This window comes from Zootoca vivipara, chromosome 9 (genome assembly GCF_963506605.1).
Source record: "Zootoca vivipara chromosome 9, rZooViv1.1, whole genome shotgun sequence".
Taxonomy (NCBI): Eukaryota; Metazoa; Chordata; class Lepidosauria; order Squamata; family Lacertidae; genus Zootoca; species Zootoca vivipara.
In genome coordinates, this window is record NC_083284.1 from 73,156,429 (window position 1) to 73,176,898 (window position 20,470).

General features: G+C 45.4%; 1 protein-coding gene across 6 annotated transcripts in view; it reads right to left on the reverse strand.

Moving 5' to 3' along the window:
- Nucleotides 1-9,147: 9,147 nt before the first annotated feature.
- The window catches only part of RGS12 (regulator of G protein signaling 12), a 96,474-nt gene continuing 85,151 nt past the window's right edge, over nucleotides 9,148-20,470 (reverse strand). For 2 of the 6 annotated variants that reach the window (XM_060279052.1, XM_060279053.1), the window contains 2 exons: nucleotides 19,950-20,103; nucleotides 9,148-15,521 (listed from right to left, as the gene is read on the reverse strand). In XM_060279052.1, the coding sequence (XP_060135035.1) occupies nucleotides 14,896-15,521; nucleotides 19,950-20,103 (780 nt within the window). In that variant the 3' untranslated portion in view covers nucleotides 9,148-14,895. The other 4 variants (XM_060279047.1, XM_060279048.1, XM_060279051.1 and 1 more) reach the window with 4 other exon arrangements.

Sequence of the window (20,470 nt, forward strand, 5' to 3'; positions counted from 1 at the left end):
GCTGGTGGGGAGAAGCTTCTTAGAAACCACCTCTCAAGCCTGTCATGTGGCTTGAGAGGACTGTGTAGGTCTGATATTCTTGGTATTTGGAGGACTCACCCGTGCATTTACAGATGCAAAGATGGAACGCAACTCCCAACTTCCACAGCTTGGACCCCATGCATTGCTGCTTCAACAGCCCTGAGCTGACTGCACAGTTCTCTTCCGAACCAAGGTAATACCCTATTTAATCACATAGCATCCTGGTCTTTGCAGGAGAAGATGACGAAGAGAGAAATAAGAAGCAGGAGCAGAGGACTGGGGTGGCTGCAAGAGGAGGTGGAGGTGACACAGGTAATCTTCTCCCAGCAACTAAATATAACAATCTACATCAACCTCTTCTGAACCACAGTATAATTTTCTTGTTTTATTAGATGCTGCAGGATTCACAGGTGCTTGGGTTCTTTGCAAGTGAAGAGGATAAAGGGAGGACCAGGGGGAGAGGATCTGGGTGGCTCTAAGGGGTATTTGAGGTCACACAGGTAACCTTATTGCAGCTTATTTATTTAGTTAAGATGTTAAGTGTTTGCACAACTGAAGAATTAAAGTGCCCACTGATTTTTTGCAAAGGAGGACAGGGAGAAAACAAGAACAGGTGGAGGAGGTGGCATAATGTTTTTCCCATCAGAGAAGCAACTGTAACTGTAAAAGAGACTCCTTCAGAACCAAGGTAAAATACTTTATCAGTTCAGTTGGGTGCTAGGTATTTGTAAAACTGCAATTCCACAGTATCTTTGCAAGAGAGGAGGATCGGGAGGAAACCAGAATACCGTAACTTCGCCACACACCCGTGACCTCCTCTCCTAGAAGCTCTACCTGATGCGGTGGGCATCTGCCATTGCTGGAATAGTCATTCCCAGCTAAGCCCCCCTGTGTGAAGACTTCCTATTTCTGTTGATGAAGTGCAAGGCATGCTTATGTGGCAGTGAGACCCTGAGGCCATTTCAGCCTCATTGCCTTTTCCTCAGACACATTACACAGGTTGATTTCAATCAGAAAATAACTCACTGATGTGCTGAACTTTGGAAATCCCCCGTCGCTGCTGCAATTGCTGGGTGCTGCCCGGCAGGTGGTAACTTGTGACAGGATATTTTCAGTGGTGGCTCCCATTTGTGGAATTGCCCTTCCTGGGGAGTTGTTTCTATCTTTCTCATTATCAATATTCAAGAGGCATTTTTAAAAGTCCCTGTTCACCCAGGCCAGGTGTCTGATGGCTGAAAGATACAGAACCCGGCAACCTTGGAATGATTAGGCCGTGAGAGTATGTGACTGTTTTGAAATGTTTCTTTAAATGCATCTAATGTTTTTATATGTTTGTAATTGTTTTGTATACGGGACCCAGGTGGCGCTGTGGGTTAAACCACTGAGCCTAGGGCTTGCTGATCAGAAGGTCGGCGGTTCGAATCCCTGTGACGGTGTGAGCTCCCGTTGCTCGGTCCCAGCTCCTGCCAAACTAGCAGTTCGAAAGCACGTCAAAATGCAAGTAGATAAATAGGAACCGCTACAGCAGGAAGGTAAACGGCGTTTCCATGTGCTGCTCTGATTTGCCAGAAGCGGCTTTGTCATGCTGGCCACATGACCTGGAAGCTATACGCCGGCTCCCTCGGCCAATAATGCGAGATAAGCGCACAACCCCAGAGTCGGTCACGACTGGACCTAATGGTCAGGGGTCCCTTTACCTTTACCTTAATTGTTTTGTATATATTTTAAATACTTTTCCATTTTTTTTAACATGTATTCTTTTACCCTTTTTCTGTTTGTCACCCAGAGCTCTTTGGGGAGCAAAGGAGGTGCAGAGATAGAAATAAAATAAACAAATAGAGTATCCCCCTGCCATTGATGATTCTCCACCTCCCATTGTGTGTTCCATTGCCAGTTACCCCTCTTCCTGCTTCTCTCCCTGCATGTTTATGCTTCATTATTATTTTCCTTTGTCATCCCAGGCAGGAGAATCTCAGCCTGTACCCTGTAGCTGTTCAATGAATACACAGAAACATTATTTATCGAAAAACATACTTAGAGCTGTGCAGATGTGCAGGTGCACATTGAGAAGCAGCATCTAAAAAGAAGGATTCATATGACCACATAGTCAATAAAAATGGAGGCTAAAACTTTCTTCCCACAGATTCACTGCAAGGCCAAGGATGAGGCGGAGGAGGAAGGTTTAGAAAAGAGTGCCAAATAGGTTTTCAAGGAAGGACGCCACATTCGCCGATATCAAGACTGTGCAGCTGGTGTTCATGAGAGGATAGGCAGTAGGAAAACACAGGAACTGAAAAAGCTTGGCACGAATCTGCCCTGAGAAAGCCTGGAATAAAGGGCCAGAACTAGCAGTATCAACACAAGTGGGGATGAACATCATGAGAAAGCAAGAAAGGATATCGGTAGAACGCAATCCCCCCCCCTCCAAAAAAAGTGAATCAAGCCTAACTCTTCTAATCCTGAACTTTTTCAATCTCTCACTCTCTTCCCTCCTAGCTTGCTTTGAGGGACTATTCTCGGGAAGGAAAAGGGGCAGAAGAATTTGCATGTTTCTTGGCAGTATCAGCCCACTGGAGTCTGCAAAGAAGATGAAGGTGCATTGGTTAAGGTTCAGGAGGGGGGCGACTAGTAGGATTTGCCTTTCCATGGTTTTCTGCTTTGTTTTATTCAAGCTCACTACAGTATCTGCTCTGAGTATCTGTCCGAACAAATGCAGATCTGGATGTCAGGTGGGTATCTGTCCTGTACCATCTGACTCTTCACCCTGCAGACTTCTCAGTCTGAATTTTGTTGCTCTGGCAACCTCTTTCCTCTAATTCCCCAGATCTGTGGCGCTGTGGTCTAAACTACTGAGCCTCTTGGGCTTGCTGATCAGAAGGTCGGCGGTTCGAATCCCCGCGACAGGGTGAGCTCCAGTTGCTCGGTCCCTGCTCCTGCCAACCTAGCAGTTCGAAAGCACGCCCCAAAGTGCAAGTAGATAAATAGGTAACGCTCTGGCGGGAAGGGAAACGGCATTTCCGTGCGCTGCAGAGCAGACAAACGCCAGCTCCCTCAGCCTGTAAAGTGAGATGAGCACCACAACCCCAAAGTCGTTTGCGACTGGACTTAACTGTCAGGGGTCCTTTACCTTTTTTATAGGGATTGGAGAAATCTCTCAGCCCCCCACCCCTCTGCACAGAGGGGGCCTTTGAACTTCCTCATTTATAATAAAGGTAAAGGGACCCCTGACCATTAGGTCCAGTCGTGACCGACTCTGGGGTTGCGCGCTCATCTCGCATTATTGGCCGAGGTAGCCGGTGTACAGCTTCCAGGTCATGTGGTCAGCATGACAAAGCCGCTTCTGGCAAATCAGAGCAGCACATGGAAACGCCGTTTACCTTCCCGCTGTAGCAGTACCTATTTATCTACTTGCACTTTGACGTGCTTTCGAACTGCTAGGTTGGCAGGAGCTGGGACCGAGCAACGGGAGCTCACACCGTCACAGGGATTCGAACCGCCGACCTTCTGATCAGCAAGCCCTAGGCTCAGTGGTTTAACCCACAGCGCCACCTGGGTCCCGTATACAAAACAATTACAAACATATAAAAACATTAGATGCATTTAAAGAAACATTTCAAAACAGAGCAGATACTGTAGTGAGCTTGAATAAAACAAAGCAGAAAACCATGGAAAGGCAAATCCTACTAGTCGCCCCCCTCCTGAACCTTAACACAGCGCCACCTGGGTCATTTATAATAGATTGAAATTTAGGATCTCTTAACAAGGTGCTTATTTTCATATAAACCAATGTCCTCAATTCTTTCACTTTGGTAGAACCAGCCAAGGTGGTGGCATTATATAATTCTGCCCCAATTTTATCTCAGCCACCTTCCGGATAGATATATGTGCTCCAGCAGAAATTATTTGAAGCTACTTCTACCAGGTGGTGAACAAATTCACACTTTTGCCTTGTGAATCCAAAGTTGAAACTGAATATAGAACAGCCAAGCTGTCAAGTGCAGATGGCAGAGTTATGAAGCCTCTGTTGATAGTCAGGTCATACTATCCAAATGTTTCACGACCACCTCCACAAGCATCTCTTTTATAGAGGCTTGGTAAAAAATAAGGCGCCCAGAACAAAGAAATAAAAGGGCAATCTGAGAGCAACAATGAAGCAGTGTGGCATTATACTTCAGGAATGGGAACTACTGACACATGATAAAGCAACAGCTGCTGCAAGTCATCTATGTCGGAATAGAGATATCAGAGGTACTAGTGTGAAAGTGCCCACAGTAGAAATCGTTTCAAGAGCAGCTTCTGGACAATTTGAGCTGGAGTCCAATACCTGGAGTGCCACAGGCTCCCCTGCCCCTGTTATAAAGCAAAGTAATGTGTATGCCAAGGCAGTCTGCCTGTTTGTAAGGAGCTTTGATAAGTGCTTTCTCTCATACCACCCCAATCCTTCATTGAGAACAATTGGGGAGATTTTCTTGGTTGTGCTTCACTTTGGAGAAGTACATTTGGGAGTAACCAAAAAGAGTAACAGAGCCGTTAGACAGTGGGAGCATCTTTCTTGGGGTTTTTTAAAGCAGAGGTTGGATCATAGCTGCCAAGTCTCCCATTTCCCCCGGGAAATCCCCGTTTTTCCAGCTGTTCCTAGCTGAAAAAATGGATTTTTTTTTGTTCCCCCCCCCCCGGTTTATTCTGGCCTGGCGGCCATTCTGGAACTGGGCAGAGCATGCTCAGAAGTGACTTTTGATGCTGCTCTGCCCAGTTCCAAAATGGCTGCAGTGCGACTTCTGGTGTGGCGGCCATTTTGGAACTGGGCAAAGCAGCATCAAAAGTCACTTCTGAGCATGCTCCGCCCAGTTCCAAAATGGCGGCAGTGCTATTTCCGGTCTGCTATTTCCGGCCTGGTCCCTTATTTCTCTGACAGCAACTTGGCAGGTATGGGTTGGATGCATGATCTAGTTGAGATCCCTGCACTGCAGGGGGTTGGACTAGATGACCCTTGGAGTCCCTTCCAACTCCATGATTCTAGGAGGCCCTTCTCTGTGGCAGCACCAACTCCCCCTTTAACTAAGTGTTTTAGCACCTCTTGAAAATATGCTTATGCTCAAGGCTTTTGCTGGCATCGTAACATTATGTTTTAATTTGCCCTGAACCACAAATTATTATTTAATTTGTGCTTTAAAGTATAGATGTTTTGTACACCACCTTGCTGTATGTGAAAGGCAAAATAAATAAAGGCTTAAATAAGCAAATAAATAAATAGGGATGTTGGGAGAAAATGGGCAACACCATTTCATAAATGCAAATACAGTATAACAGAACAAATTCTTTCGACATTTTGCAAGTGTAGAATCTTGCATGTTTTATAAAAGAGTTTAATACGAGTCAATGGTACAAGAGACTTAAAGGGGGCTCAAAGAAGAGATAAAAGGGCAAAGAAATTTGCAAGCGCTAAAGGGATAATGAGGTTTTCATGACTTGCTGTAGAATGCAATATGCATGGGCCCTGGCCAAGGTATCTGTGAGAGTGCAGATTGCATAGGACATTGCCTCCATGCAAATAAATTGAAAAGCTGCTTTGAGGAGGATAGTTCCCCATTGGTTTTCTGTACGTCTCCCAATTGCATTTAGATCTGCTTCTGCACATTAAATACTTTTGAATAAGGGAAGAAAAAGAATTTACGAAGAACAGAGTTTATTCCTCTTCGTAGTGGTGGGAACTCAGATACAAAATATATGCAGAAAAGTCTCTTCCCCACCTCGGGGGGAGGAGATGTTGTGGGCGCCACGAGGCCTTCACGTGGGGGGGGGAATGGTTAGCATTCCTCCCCAGCCCATTGGTCATCTCCCTGCCGCGGCACACCCCTAGCACAGCCAATTAGGTCGCTCTGGGGGGCGCGGCTCGCCTATTTGAACAAGAGCGCGGCAGAGACTCTGCCTTGCTTCTTCTGGATTCAACAACTGCGTTTCCCCTCATCGGATCTGGATCGTCGCTGATGCCTTTTTCCTTCGGCATCCTGACGGATCTTGTGAGAGCAAGGAGCAGCTGCTGTAGGGTATCGTATGCTTGCGGGGTGTGTGTGTGGGGGGGACAGCCTGGAAATTTGCATCTCTGCCTTGTGTTTTCATTTAGCCCTTTGTATTTCTCTCTGCCGCTGGGAAAACCCCTCCTTGCGAGCTACCTTTAAAAAAAAAAAAAAAAAAAAAGAAACAAAGACAAAAAGCGAACCCCTCTACATCCCCTTGACTAATGTGTGCGTGTTTGTGTTTGTTTTGAATTATGCAACACGTGCATAATTCACCTCTGCTTTAATTTTGCAAAAGAAGCCAGAGCAGCACAACCTATTTAGTTGCCTTTTGTTTAATTAGCAGCTTCGTGCTTCAGTAGCTTTGGGAGTGTTGCCGAGGGTTACTTTGTTGCTATCGTGGTTAAATCGTCCACCCCACCCCCCCTTTCGCTGCTCCTAGACCCCCTTTTATAGCTAGTTCTAATCGCTGTTGCTATTTTCCCTGTGCTTGCTAACATTTGCAGTGTTTAAGGCTTAGAGGGAACTGCTGAATGTTTTTCCCTTTGCCGAGTTGCTGAGGGTTGCCAAGACGACCATGAAGCACGTGTGCATCGCCATTTTAATAGAACACGTGGCCACAAAGTTTACAAAAAGTTAAAATTCCTTGCCTTTTCTGGTCGCAAACTACAGTGAGTCTGCTTTTAAAACCCTTAACTGTGAGCTGCTGATATAGATATTGCGGGGTAAATTGCCCCTTGATTGCTTCCATTCACTGAGCCATTGGCCTTAATTACTGCAGTTGCTATAGTTATGTTTGCATATTACCAGCCTTTTTCCCAATTTTGCCCTCAGTGTCGGACTATTCCCTGGGACAGGGAAGGATTGCTGGGTCCCCTTTGTTGTTTTTTGCTTCGCAAAGGTTCCCAATAAGTCGCGTAGAAAATAAAATAAAAAAATGAGAGAGTCGGCTGAACTGCTGCTTAAGGGCTTGGCAGTTTCTACCTATCAGCAAAATCACCTTAATCCCAGTTTCTTTGTTCCCCTGATCGCCGTGCAGTCTTGGGTCGGATCCAGTAATTACTGCTTAAGTACTGCTTAATTGCCCAGCAGTTTCCAGTCAGCCTGCTTACATTGTTTCCTGATCGCCTAGCTGACCAGATCGCCTGGCCTTTTTATATATTTGCTGCTCTGCAGTTTACTTTGCCAATAGCAGCAGTTGTTACATAGTTTAGCTGCGGGGAAGTTTTATCAGGCCCATAGCAGTTTTGTTACACAGTATAGCTGCTCTGAATTATCTGGCCCTGCTTTAAGTGAGACGTTGCTTGCTACTATAAAACGCTTACCTGTTCTTTTAACATTTTGTTACATGCTTCCTGTTGCAAGTCCTCTCCCCCCCCCCCCGTTTTATTTCAGTATTGTATTCTCAATTGTTTAAGAAACAGTACTTGCTGCCTTAGCCTCTTTAAGCTGTGGATTGATTATTTGAATTTGGCATCTGCTAGCTATTATTACATCTGCATACAAAATTCTCTTTCAGAATAAAAATACAATTAAATAATAATTAAATAATAATGAATGATAATAAATCAGGACCTCTCTTCATGTTACCACACATTTAGCCCAGTAATAATAAATAAGTTAATAAATTAATAATAATAAAAAAATCAGTACCTCTCGTCATGCTACCACACATTTAGCCCAGTATCCTTACTTCTTTTAGGGTAAATTTCATCATAAGGAAATCCCAGTATTACGACTGCTTAGGATCTTTTTACATTTTGAGTTAATTTAACTGGTAGTGGCTTTTCCTTTTATGCTGCGGTTTGCTTGCTTCTATTTCCTACATCTCTGTGGGCATCACACTAAAAGAAGAAGAAGAAGCCTGCTTCTGGCCAGTGTACACTATACTGTACTAGATTCCCTTTGAAATAGCCCTGTTGATTGGAGCACGGTGCCTTAAAACGGCAAGGTTGCACACTGATCCCCATGTGGGACAGCTGCATATTCATGCATTGCAGGGGGTTGGACTGGATGACCTACAGACCCCTTCCAAGGCTACAGTCTATTCAACTCACTGTCCCAGTATAAATGTACTTTAGGGTGGTTTGATTTATAGTGTCCTTTTTGGAAAGTAATAATATAATATAATAAATAAAAAGGGCATCCCCAGGGGCCGCCAATCAGTTCTTTGGCACCACTTTAGCTAATGGGGGCTCCTGCTGTCGCCTTGCCGATAGAGTATGATTCTGGTTCTCATCCTGAGGTGGAGTTATTGTTTCTGGGTTGGCAGGATAGTAGTGATATATATATATATAAAAAAGGGGAAAAAAAGAGAGAGAAAGAAACAAAACACACACACACACACACACACACACACACACAAAACACAAAACAAAACCAGGGGCGCAGGTTCCATCCCCATATGGGGAAGGCTGCATGTTCTTGCATTACAGGGGGATGGGCTGGATGACCTCTAGGGTCCCTCGAACTCTAAGGTCAAGTCAAACTCTGAGGTACTGTTTCTAGGTTGGTAGGATAGTAGTGTTGTTAACGCCAAGTTTGCAGGTTCAATTCCCATATTGGAAGCTGCGTACTCTTGCAATACGGGGGGCTGGACTAGATGACCACCAGGGGAGGAAAAAAACAAAAAAACAAAAAAACAACAACAACAAAAACTCAGATTCTATGAAGCAGATGTAGCTTGGGGGTTGCATAACGCCATAACCTTCAACAATTTTCTGATGGAATTAGGGGCACCCTACCATATTCCTACTTTTCCCACACCTTTAAAAGATTCCACATCCTTAAAAATTTTGGTTATTGAATTCAGATTTGTCCCCTGCGAGAGTCCGGGATGCACAGTAGACTGCTTTAAATGGTGTCTAGTCCAGGTGTGTCCAAGCCCACGCCAAACAAACTTCAGCATTCTTAATTAAAATAAATAAATAAATAAGTATTGTCAATCCAGTCAGTGTGCATAATATTGAGTCACATTATTGAGAATAAACCCCGCTTCCTGTGGGGTCCTGCTTGCTAGGCGATGCAGACAATATTGGGGCATTGGCTGGTCATCAGCATAGATATTATCAATACTCGGGGGCATATTGTTTGGTGACTGTTTTTTTTTTTGTTTTTTGTTTGCAAGAGCAATATTGGTTTGCAATCTTATTTATTCGATTAGAACCACAGGGACACGTCAGGCTGTTTCTATGCTTGGTTGCTGATTAACCCACTCCCTCCCCGTTAATTGCCTGCGTACATTCTGCCCATTGCAAATCTCATTGATGGCAGTATGAAACAGTGCTTTAAATAAGAAATAAGTACACCAGTAATAATAATTATTAATATTTAATAATAATAACAATAAGCACCGTGCAGATATTTACAATCTCAAATATCTTTTGTTAGTATCGAATATAATTGGATTAATGTTACTATTGCAATAATACATATTAATAATAATAATAATTAAAACAACAACAAAGCATATATTACAATCCGTGCTTTCTATCGCTTTGTCCTGGGCCCTGTAGGTTATTTTGAGAATGATTTTGCTGGGCTGCTTAGCCTTGGGCTAAGGATGGCATGGTTTGTGTACCACTAACAGCCTTACTTAAATATAAAATTAGAGGTCTTTGAGGCCAGGATTCCAGTTCAGAGCTCATTCACTTTTGGTTGGGAATCCCAGCATATATTAGCACAATATGAGGGTTTATGCTGTTGGATCTTTCGAGATCCAAAACTCCCCTCTTCCAGAGTTCTTCACTTCCCCTAGCACGCATATGGTGGTTTCAGTCTCTGGGGACTCTTGAGCTTCGCAAGCCAGGCCGGCCATTCGGGGCGCTTCTGGCTGGGTAAACCGCTGGACTTCATTCCTCTTCATATGGGTGTACTCCTGACTGAACTTCTTGGATCTTTACAAGGGGATATCTCTCTGGCAGGACAATTGGTAATTCTTTCCACATTATCAGATTCAGTCAGGGCTCCTTCATGGACACCAGTGGTGCATGAAGTTGGCGGTTACATACAATTTAACCTTTCCAAGTTTCTTCTCATTGTAGTGGCTCTTCACCCTGGTGGAAGGACTTCAGAGATCTCTGTGTTTGTCTTTGGATTGATAGTCGAGCTGTCGTAGGTGTCCTTGCAGAGCAGACGTCGAATTCCAAGAGGATGTCGCTCCGCTCTGTGCATTCGTGCAGCTTTGCCTTAAGTTTATCATCAACTTCTCAGAATTTTTTCCCGGGGTTACTAATGGCATTGCGTTGACATACCTCAACGGGCTGAGGGAGTAGTGACATCTTATAAGAGGGCCTGGGCGGATGTGATGGACTTAGGTCCAAAATCATTGGTGTCGGACTTTGTGGCCTTTTGGCTTGCCTGGTTACTATTGCATGCTATTTAACCTTTGGAAGTTTCTTTCATAATAGTTCCAGTTCACCCTGGATGGAGGACTTCAGAGATCGCCACGTTCCTTTGGGATGGATAATCGAGCTGTCATCGGTACCCTTGCAAAGCGGTCCAAGATGATGTCACTCCCACTCTGCGCAATTGTGCAGCTTCACCTTAAGTTTCTCTTCGACTTACCAGCACATTTATTTCTGGAATTACTAACGGCATCGCGATGCCTAGCCTCGATGGGCTGTGGGAGAAGCGACATATTGGCTCTGTCCACTCTTATGGCTGATTTCATTGACTTTCGGTTCAAAGCCTTTGGCTTTCAGATTTTATGGCCTATGGGGCAAATCTGGGGATATCAGGCACAGTCAGCCCTCCCGCCACAGATCAGGTGCTTTAATACCTTGCCTGACTGTGTTACCTGGACGTGTGGTTAAGTCTTTTACTAGCCTGACAGCCGCTATTCCTCTCTTAGCTTAAAAAAATTGAATAAGAATCGGTAAAGGACACCAGGCGATTCCTTCAGTTAAGGACACCCACGCCTTGCCCCTTCATCATCCATCAGGATGGGTGTGCGAGCTCCCTGCCCCCGACCAGTCTGTCAAGGGCACTTGGTTATCCGACCTAATTCTATCCGATACATAACTATTGCTTCACATTCGTCAATCAAAAATGGACAGGAGAGGGAAGAGTCCCTGTGTGGTACTGCACATTCCTTCCGAATTCGGTCTGCTACAGCAGTGGTACACATGGGCCTCTCATTGGAGAGAATAAAAGATTTGGGTCAATGGAAGTCCAAGCTTACAAGGGTTACCTCCGCTGCACAATGTGACTAAGCAACTGAGTTCGGCAAATCACTTACATTCTTTTGCTTTGTTCTCAGGAGATAATACGGTGAATATCTGGATGGTTGATCACAGTACCATGCCCAGGCGCGCGCCCTTGATTGGAGACTGGGTCCCAATTTGGGGCTACCTCCACGGGTCAAAGTTTCCTGCTTTACAAGGAGATGGAAGTGCTGGGACAGACTCCTGCCAGCTGTGTAGGCCAAGGCCGCCAGGGCCGCCTCACAAAATCCCCCTGTTTTCTTGGAGGTGCAGCCTGGTGGAAATGATTTGGTTTACTGTAAAGGCGTTGATTTGCACCGAAGATTTTAAAGACTTTGTCGAGCTGGGACTGCCTTTCCAAATCTTGAACTATCTTTGGTCTTCACTGCTGAAGAGACGCATTTTGTGCGACTTTCACACCCCTGCTGCTATTGATAAATGAAGGAAATTCTTGGTTCTGGCAGTGGCCAGAATGGTTTCAGCTTCAAATGGACACAGTGACCAGAAAGGTTTCAGCTTTGAATGGACAAACTATCTTGTGCCCAGCCATAGGATTCTGAGAGGCCCCAGGGTGAGTCCTAGTTGAAGGACTCACAAAACGGTGGTTAATCCTTCACAGACTGCCAGCGCAGCAGGCTGGAGTCATATGACTGCAAGGCGTTCCTGTACCGTGTTGATGGCATTCACCTCTCAAATGAGGGAAATGGTGTTTGGCTTGCTGACATTCCTTTTGCTATTAGGTATTGGTTGCGGTTGTGGGGGTATTGGCGGCGAGCCCCTTGGGCTCGATTGGCGGTAGGCATTGGATTATCTCGTGAAGGTACAGGTGTGGGGGGGAGGTTGCGGCCATCACCTCCCCCAAAATGCGGAAAGGTACTCCCTTAAGGAGTCCGGGGGCGTTGCCAAGTCCGAAGCCGTGGTAGGTGAGGGCCAGAGGGCACGCCCCTAGCGGTGGCCCCAGGATGAGCTCCTAGTTGATGTGCATCGCAGGACTCATCCAACGGGGGTTAACCTTTCACAGACTGCCAGCAGAGCGGGCTGGAGTCAGATATAGTCGGTTAGATCCAATGCCTAGGCCAATACCCCTCTACATCCGTAATCAATAAAGTTGTGGCCTTCTATGCCCATTAACCTTATGCAATGTGTCTAGTGTTTTTATTTCTCGGGGAGGCATCGGGGTATCGCCACACAAAGTCTCTTCCCCACCTCGGGGGGAGGAGATGTTGTGGGCGCCACGAGGCCTTCACGTGGGGGGGGGAATGGTTAGCATTCCTCCCCAGCCCATTGGTCATCTCCCTGCCGCGGCACACCCCTAGCACAGCCAATTAGGTCGCTCTGGGGGGCGCGGCTCGCCTATTTGAACAAGAGCGCGGCAGAGACTCTGCCTTGCTTCTTCTGGATTCAACAACTGCGTTTCTCCCACCCACCTCCCCCACGTAGGCAGGGTTTCTTCGTGACAGTGCTATGGACTACGGTTGGTCGCCTATTGGGGCCTGGTAGGAGTTTTTCCCACTTGGCAAATTGGCTCAGGCCTTGTGGTTTTCGCCTACCTCGTAGCTACTCGTCACAACTTGGGTTTTGGCGGTAGGCATTGGATTATCTCGTGAAGGTACAGGTGTGGGGGGGAGGTTGCGGCCATCACCTCCCCCAAAATGCGGAAAGGTACTCCCTTAAGGAGTCCGGGGGCGTTGCCAAGTCCGAAGCCGTGGTAGGTGAGGGCCAGAGGGCACGCCCCTAGCGGTGGCCCCAGGATGAGCTCCTAGTTGATGTGCATCGCAGGACTCATCCAACGGGGGTTAACCTTTCACAGACTGCCAGCAGAGCGGGCTGGAGTCAGATATAGTCGGTTAGATCCAATGCCTAGGCCAATACCCCTCTACATCCGTAATCAATAAAGTTGTGGCCTTCTATGCCCATTAACCTTATGCAATGTGTCTAGTGTTTTTATTTCTCGGGGAGGCATCGGGGTATCGCCACACAACTACATTAAGGCAGCTACAGAAGAAGATAGAAACAACAAAATCTGCAGCTCACGGGAAGGTATGGCATGCACTAAGTACAGTTCAGTTTGAAGATTTGAAGATATTCACATATGAACTCCAGTTCAAAAATCAGACAGTCTAACTTGTAAACTCCCCTTTTAAAACACACACGCTCTAACTATAGATATACACAAATGTACACAACCAGGCCACAAAATACACTTCATGTACTGTATTATCATTTGGACATAACCAATTTACAAGGTCATTTGATGTTTAATTTCAATAATTTTTATGGTAGCATATATAAAAACATTGTGATAGACATAAACCTTTTCAGATTTTTTCAGAGTAGCAGGACAAAAGAGTTTGGCTGTCATTCATTAGCATGTAACAATTAGGCATGTGAAGATCACTCAATAAGTACAGGAAAGAAACAAGAAATAAGCAGTCAAACCAAATGTGTTTGCATTCTACAAGGAATGATTCTACTTGGTATTGGAATTATGAAGATAAGTACAGTCAGTTCCATCAGAGGTGGCGATCCAGCCCTTGGGACCACGTTCAATGGAGAGAGCAGGAAGCAGTGTAGGCAGATTACTTTCTCCCCTGCCCAGCACCACATTCTTACCAGGCATATGGCAATTACTGAATTTCTGTGCCTTCTAGCAGATAATCCAGCTGCCCATACTGATATTTGCCTGCTGCTCAGAGTGTGCGGAGGGGTGCATCTTTGGGGAGGGGGGATGGATCTTCTCCCAGAGGTAGGTGTTACATATCTGGGATGGGGAGACATATCCATCCAGGCCTCTCTTTCTGGCCACCCCCAGGCTCCCCCTCCTTCGCACCCTTCCCCAGCCCTCCTTTGCACCTTCCCTGAGTGTTCGTGCCTGACTGCTTTGTGTCCTTGAATTCTGATAATGCTGCTTGGCTGCCTAGATGGAGGATGGAGGGGTGTGTGTGTGTGTGTGTAAAATCAGCCTCCTGGTAAAATTTACACTAACTGCTCTGCCCACTTTGCCCACCACTGGCATGTGCAACCTCAAAAGTGTCCAGGAGGAACATGTTACATTTGCATGTGTCTTTAGAGATGAGAATCTATAAAAAAGTTGTCTGCGTGTGCTTTGCAAGGATGTGCCCATGACTTCCAGAAGAAATGTGGGAAGCAGGCTGGGCTTTCCCTTTCCTCTTCAAGTCTTTATTATAATGGTATACAGCACAAAGAGGAAGCGACAGCAAATAATGCATGCATATGCTTGAAAAGTGTGTCTTGGAGGTTTAAATGGAAAAAACCTATGTTTTGCAAGGCTCTTCCAAACAAAAATGTATTCATTTCCAACATGCAAAATAGTCATGGAGGCTTTTTATGAGTGCACAGCCAAACAAGTGATACCACATCTGTTCTCAATTTGGAGTTTGTGTACTTAAAGAGAGCCTGCAGCTCAGGCTGGCTGGTCCGGAACTTGCAGCTGTCCGCAGTGTGGACAGGCAGGAGGGGCCAGGGTGGGATGTAGACAAGGGTCACAGAGGCCAAACTCTGTGCTACCCATCAGAACTACGGTCTGTACATGCCCTAAAGACAGGCTTCAGTTGCACTTTTCTGCATGTTGTAAACAGATGCAACAAGTGCCGGAACAAATGTAATGGGGAATCATTTCTTATTAAAGACATTTAAAATCTGGAAATACCTGGTTTGGATTTCTCATTGGTAGTTTTTTCCTGATTATCTGCTAGTGACACGGGAGGTGGATACTTGGCTCCTGCAAGAGTGTTTTTGTCTGAAGAAGAGGGTGGAGATGGCAACAACGTACTGTTAGGGCTGTTAATGTCTCCCTCAGCCACCAGAGTCAAGTCTGCTACATTCTCATCCTCAATAGTTTGTATGCTTTCAGCCTGCAGTTCTTTTGATTGCCTTTTCCATATGGTGGCATCCTGCGAAAGTGGAATCGGTGACAGTGGGGCACCAAAAGGAACACTGCAAGTCTTCTGGCTGCTGCAAGTTGCCAGCACAGCTGGTTTTTGCTTGCTTTCAGGAAGAGCCATTTTGACTCCTGAGCTTTCACTACTGTTTTTCATGATGTCCACTTTGCCACTTAACTGTACGCATTTGTCCTTGACATCAGGATGTGCAATTCTCTTGCTGCAGCCTTTAGACCCTTCGGGTGTAGATGAAGAAGGCTTAGTCCCACAGGAAGGCAAATGGAGAAAATCGGGCAGAACCAAGTCTTCTTTTCTCAGCAGCCCTCGCTGGTCGTCTGCTCTGTTACTTTGCACTTTCGATATAAGTTCAAAAAACTCTATTGCAAGAAACCCATAATAGATCCATTAGTCAATACTGCAAAATTTCATGACACCACACAATCATTTTTTTCTTAACTAGACACATTTGATTCACCCACCATTTACCAACACTGAAAAAACAACAAAATCTAATACATTTGCCCACTTTCTGAGATGAAAGTCCTATAACATTATAAATAAAACTGTAAAGTTTACAAGTAACTTTAAAAGACAATAGTAATCCTAAATCTCTGATGATTTTAATAGGTGCATATTTTTTTTCTGGTACCAGCTTTTCACATTATACCTGCCACTTGTAATATTCCATATTTCACCCTGCCTGTATTAAATACATTGAGAAAGAATGATTGTTTTTTTCCACTGATTACGGGGGGGGGGGGACATATCTACCTGCTGAATCTGAACACAAATAGGGGAAAAAACGTGAAGAAAAAATGCACAATGTGACACATAGGCATTTCATGTGAATACCAATTCTAACTGCAGAAGGAGATGGACAGAAAGTTATAGCCTCATCTGTCCAGGACCCAGGCAAGTTTCACAAATGAGCAGCACTCTCTGGAATCCAGAAACAACTTAGACATGCCCAAAGCAGAACTCTGAATCTGCCCATTGTTGCCTCATGCAACTAGCATTCACGGACTAGCAGTTGCATGTACATAAGGCATCACCCTTAGCCCCACCATGCATGCTGCTGCTGCCGCTGCTGCAAGAAATAACCAGGCACTTTAAAGCCAGGACCAGGCATCTTTATTGCATGTAGGAGATGGTATGCATGAGCACCCCTTGGGTCACCATGAGTAGGTGTGATCCTTTAAGTGAGTGCATGCAAAAAAGAGAGAGAGACGTTCAGTGTGCACACCAAGCTCATGTGCTAAAAACACTTGCGGAGGCATGAAGGGTGTGCTGCCATCTTTGCTGACACATTCTCCACCTTCCTCTGCCCTCCCCCCCCAATTAAATTAGGGCAGGGGAAATGAGAGGTAAGGAATCTAGCTCATCAGTAGAGGATAGTTCTTGCCAAGGAGGGAACAGGGCCCACATATGCCAACATACCTAGCAGAAATGCTATGCTAATTATGTCCATTTCCATCAGGAACAGGATTTCCTGCCAGGCACACTGGGGCATGAACAGCTTTGTTCATAGCCTGCATGAGCCGGCTATAAGTAGGGTCCTGCCTGGCAACTAATAGGGGCCCTTAGGTAAAGGTAAAGGGGCCCCTGACCATCAGGTCCAGTCGTGTCCAACTCTGGGGTTGCGGAGCTCATCTCGCTCTATAGGCTGAGGGAGCCGGCGTTTGTCCGCAGACAGCTTCCGGGTCATGTGGCCAGCATGACAAAGCCGCTTCTGGCAAACCAGAGCAGCACATGGAAACGCCGTTTACCTTCCCGCCGGAGCGGTCCCTATTTATCTACTTGCACTTTGATGTGCTTTCGAACTGCTAGGTGGGCAGGAGCTGGGACCGAGCAACGGGAGCTCACCCCATTGCAGGGATTCGAACCGCCGACCTTCTGATCAGCAAGCCCTAGACTCTGTGGTTTAACCCACAGCGCCACCTGGGTCCCTAATAGGGGCCCTTAGGGAACTGCAATATTCCTAGTTGTAGATGATGAAATGTCACTATATTTTAGGACAGAATTCTATGCTCAGTTTTCATCATCTAGGAGACCTTAGGATTGGAAATGTCTGCTTTGCCAGTAACATCACACTGATATCTGGGTTATGTTGACATAACATCATGGACACACTGGTATAATGTAATGCTAGTGTATCCCCAATGTCTATGTGACCATCACATTTTGTCAGCAAGGAATAGGCTTAGATTGAAACCTAACTCCAAGGTTTGTTCTTGGCTTGCTAATTATTTTGTATATTTAAGGGGAAACAAATTACAGTTCTGGTTTGTATGACCCAGGAAACCTTGGTTTGTTGTGCCTATTCATGCTAGGAGAGGAGCAAAGTGGGTGTAGTAGAGCCCACACCCACCCACACTGTGATGATGTTAACAGGCCAGGTTCACACAAGAGATATTACAGTGTCAAGGGGCTATTACTTTCCAGCCACTTCAAAAAACAACTGGGGATGAAAAAAAGCTAGTTTAGGTCAGGTTGGGCATTACAATTTTTATATTAGTCGGTCAAAAAACAATTATGTGCAATTCTTTTAATGTTCAATCTCATTCTCAGCAGATTACAAATCTGAACCCAATTACAGAACACTCACAGCAGCATATAAACCCCTGTCAATGTGCTGTATCTCATACGGCGTGGTGTGGAACTTTAGGTCTTTAGGCCTCAAGTCGTGAGTGCTTAGTGCCCTTGATCAGTTAGTGACATGGGTGATGGCAATTATAGAGAAAAGTGATTTTGCACAAAAAGGAACACTTTGCACAGTTTCACCGCAGAATATATATGGGAACAACAGATTGCTAACATTTCTCTTTTCAAAATGAGACAATACTTCCAAGTATGATTGCTTCAAATTCCTTCAATGTCCCTCCCTCCGCCTCTGGTATTGTCCACTGGGTACTGACTAAATTGTATTGACTAGCCATTCCTTCCTCCTTTAACGCTGCCTTTCACACTGGGTAAAGCATGCACTGTGCAGAAGGGGTAGGAAGAGATGGCAGCCATTCTACAAGCAGGTGAGCGCTCTGTTGGTGGAAATGCCGATCAAACATTTTCAGGAGCACAAATAAATCACACAGAACAGAACAAGCAGCCACTGTAACGAGTTTCACTGCAACTCCTTATGGGAAGAGATAAATATCGTCTCAGTTACTACAGTCTTTCCCCTAAGGGGTGGGGGAGGCTGAGAGATGGGCATCTTGGTCCAGGGACTGTGTGGCTACTGCTGCTGACCATAGCTGCCAAGTTATCCCTTTTTTAAAGGGATTTTCCCTTATGCTGAATAGGCTTCCTCGCGAGAAAAGGGAAAACTTGGCAGCTATGCTGCTGACCATTGCTCATTACTGTTCCTGTGTTGCTCTTGCCCTGCACAGGTTCAACAGTTGCAGAAGTAGGGATGGTTCTTATTCCTAATGCTAAGTGTGGTTCCCACTGTGGTTCTAGCTGTATTTATAAAAACATTTGTAGACTATCCCAGCTCCCAAAATGTACAAAACTAAAAATTAAAAAAAAAATACTGTTCCTCTGTGCGCGGTTGCTAAGCTTTATGCTCCAGCTGGGGTCCTGCATCCTTGCAAGCTATTTCAAAAAGTTTCCTGCTTGGCAGGGGGTTGGACTGGATGGCCCTTGTGGTCTCTTCCAACTCTATGATTCTAAGGATACTGTTGCATCAGTGAAGGAGGGTGAACAAGCCATGGAGTGAATGATGCCTGTTAAAATGCTGCCTGTCCTTGAACTTTCAAAGGCATGTGACTCCTGCTACGGCAAAAAAGTTGGCAACCCCAACCATGTGTCTACCTTTCAAAACCTGTCCATTATTGCTAGGGCGCTATCTTGTAAGTACTGCCTATCAGACCAGGCTGGTCCTCTGATTCTCAGAGCCTATGTACTCCCTCATTGTGTCTCTGTGTGGGGTAATCTACACTTTTCCGGTGGGAGATGACATTCAGGATCCAAACTGGGGATCTTCTGTGCTGTTTGCTTGGGCTAGACCTGCCTCTAGTGTGCATGGCTGGGACTAAGGACTGCTGGCTGTGGAAAGGCAAATGCCTCACGGTGTGTCCTTCCGCCTGCCTGTGGTGGCTAAATGGCCAGAGAGCTGCTCTGTGCTGTGCCACTTCTGTGTGCTGCCTCTTTTGTCTCTGACATGAGGGTTGCTGAAAAGGCAACGAAGCAACGAAGCAGGACTCAAACCTCCCTGAACCTTTTCCCATCTCAGAGCTCTGTGCAACTGTGGCTCCCCTTGTTGCCTGTCCTGGTTCCTCCATCTGCAGCACTGGCAAAAGGGCGGTGGGTTTTTTAAATACAGCTTTGCTCCATCAGCAAGTGGATCCTTTCCCCCAGGATGTTTATTATTCAGACCCCTTCTCACAAGAGTGTCGGCTGGGGTGGGGTCATCTCCTGGAAAGTTCCCACATCCCTTTGCTCCGCCCCCCTGCACTGCCAATGTGGCCATGCTGTTCTGTGATTTGTGAGCGCTGGCAATGTTGCCATAGATACTACTGGGCGAGTGGGTGGCACTATTTCTATGTTCTCTGTAGTTAGGTACTGCTGTTTTCAATTTGGCTGCTGGGAGCGCATTCCTTCACACACATTCCAGAAGCCTTTGCCTACAATTAAAGGTAATTCTAGAGTAGGTTAGATTAATTTATTAGTACCGGTAACATCACCACACTGCTGAAATTTATAATACATCCTGTTTTCTTCAATTATAAAATGAACTACGGTAATACCACTGTTTACAAAAGTTTGGTTTAGAAACTAATACTACTGCATATACTAAAAAAGTGACGTACCCTCTGCTTCGTCCAAATTAATTTTCTGACTTTTCTTTCCCCCCGTCTGTGCAACACATTCTTCTCTGTTTGCTAGATGGACATCCCTAGAGCTTTTTCCACTTTCTCCTTTTATTTTAATAGAATTAGACTTTCCTAGAGTTCTTCCCTCTCCCTGTATTAGAAGGAAAGTTAAAGGGCTACTTACTTTTACATAATACTACAAAATGGATGCAATAGTGGATAAATAACAATTATTTTTGTGCACAGAGTTGTGATTAAACATAGTACAAGCATTTTCAGTAAACCACAAACAAAAAGAGAAGAGAAAAAAAGAATTACATCTACATACAAAAAAAGCAACATGCTCATTTGAACTGTAGAGTTTATGTCTGTCTTTGGACCAAACTCCATTTTGTTATATATAGTTGCATGTAACTTTCACCCAGCAACTTCTCTCTTTGCCCCCATGAAAATCTGTGGAGACTGTGACTTTGAGCAGAGCACTGGTGAGGGTGCATGGGAGGAGAGCTACTTTACCC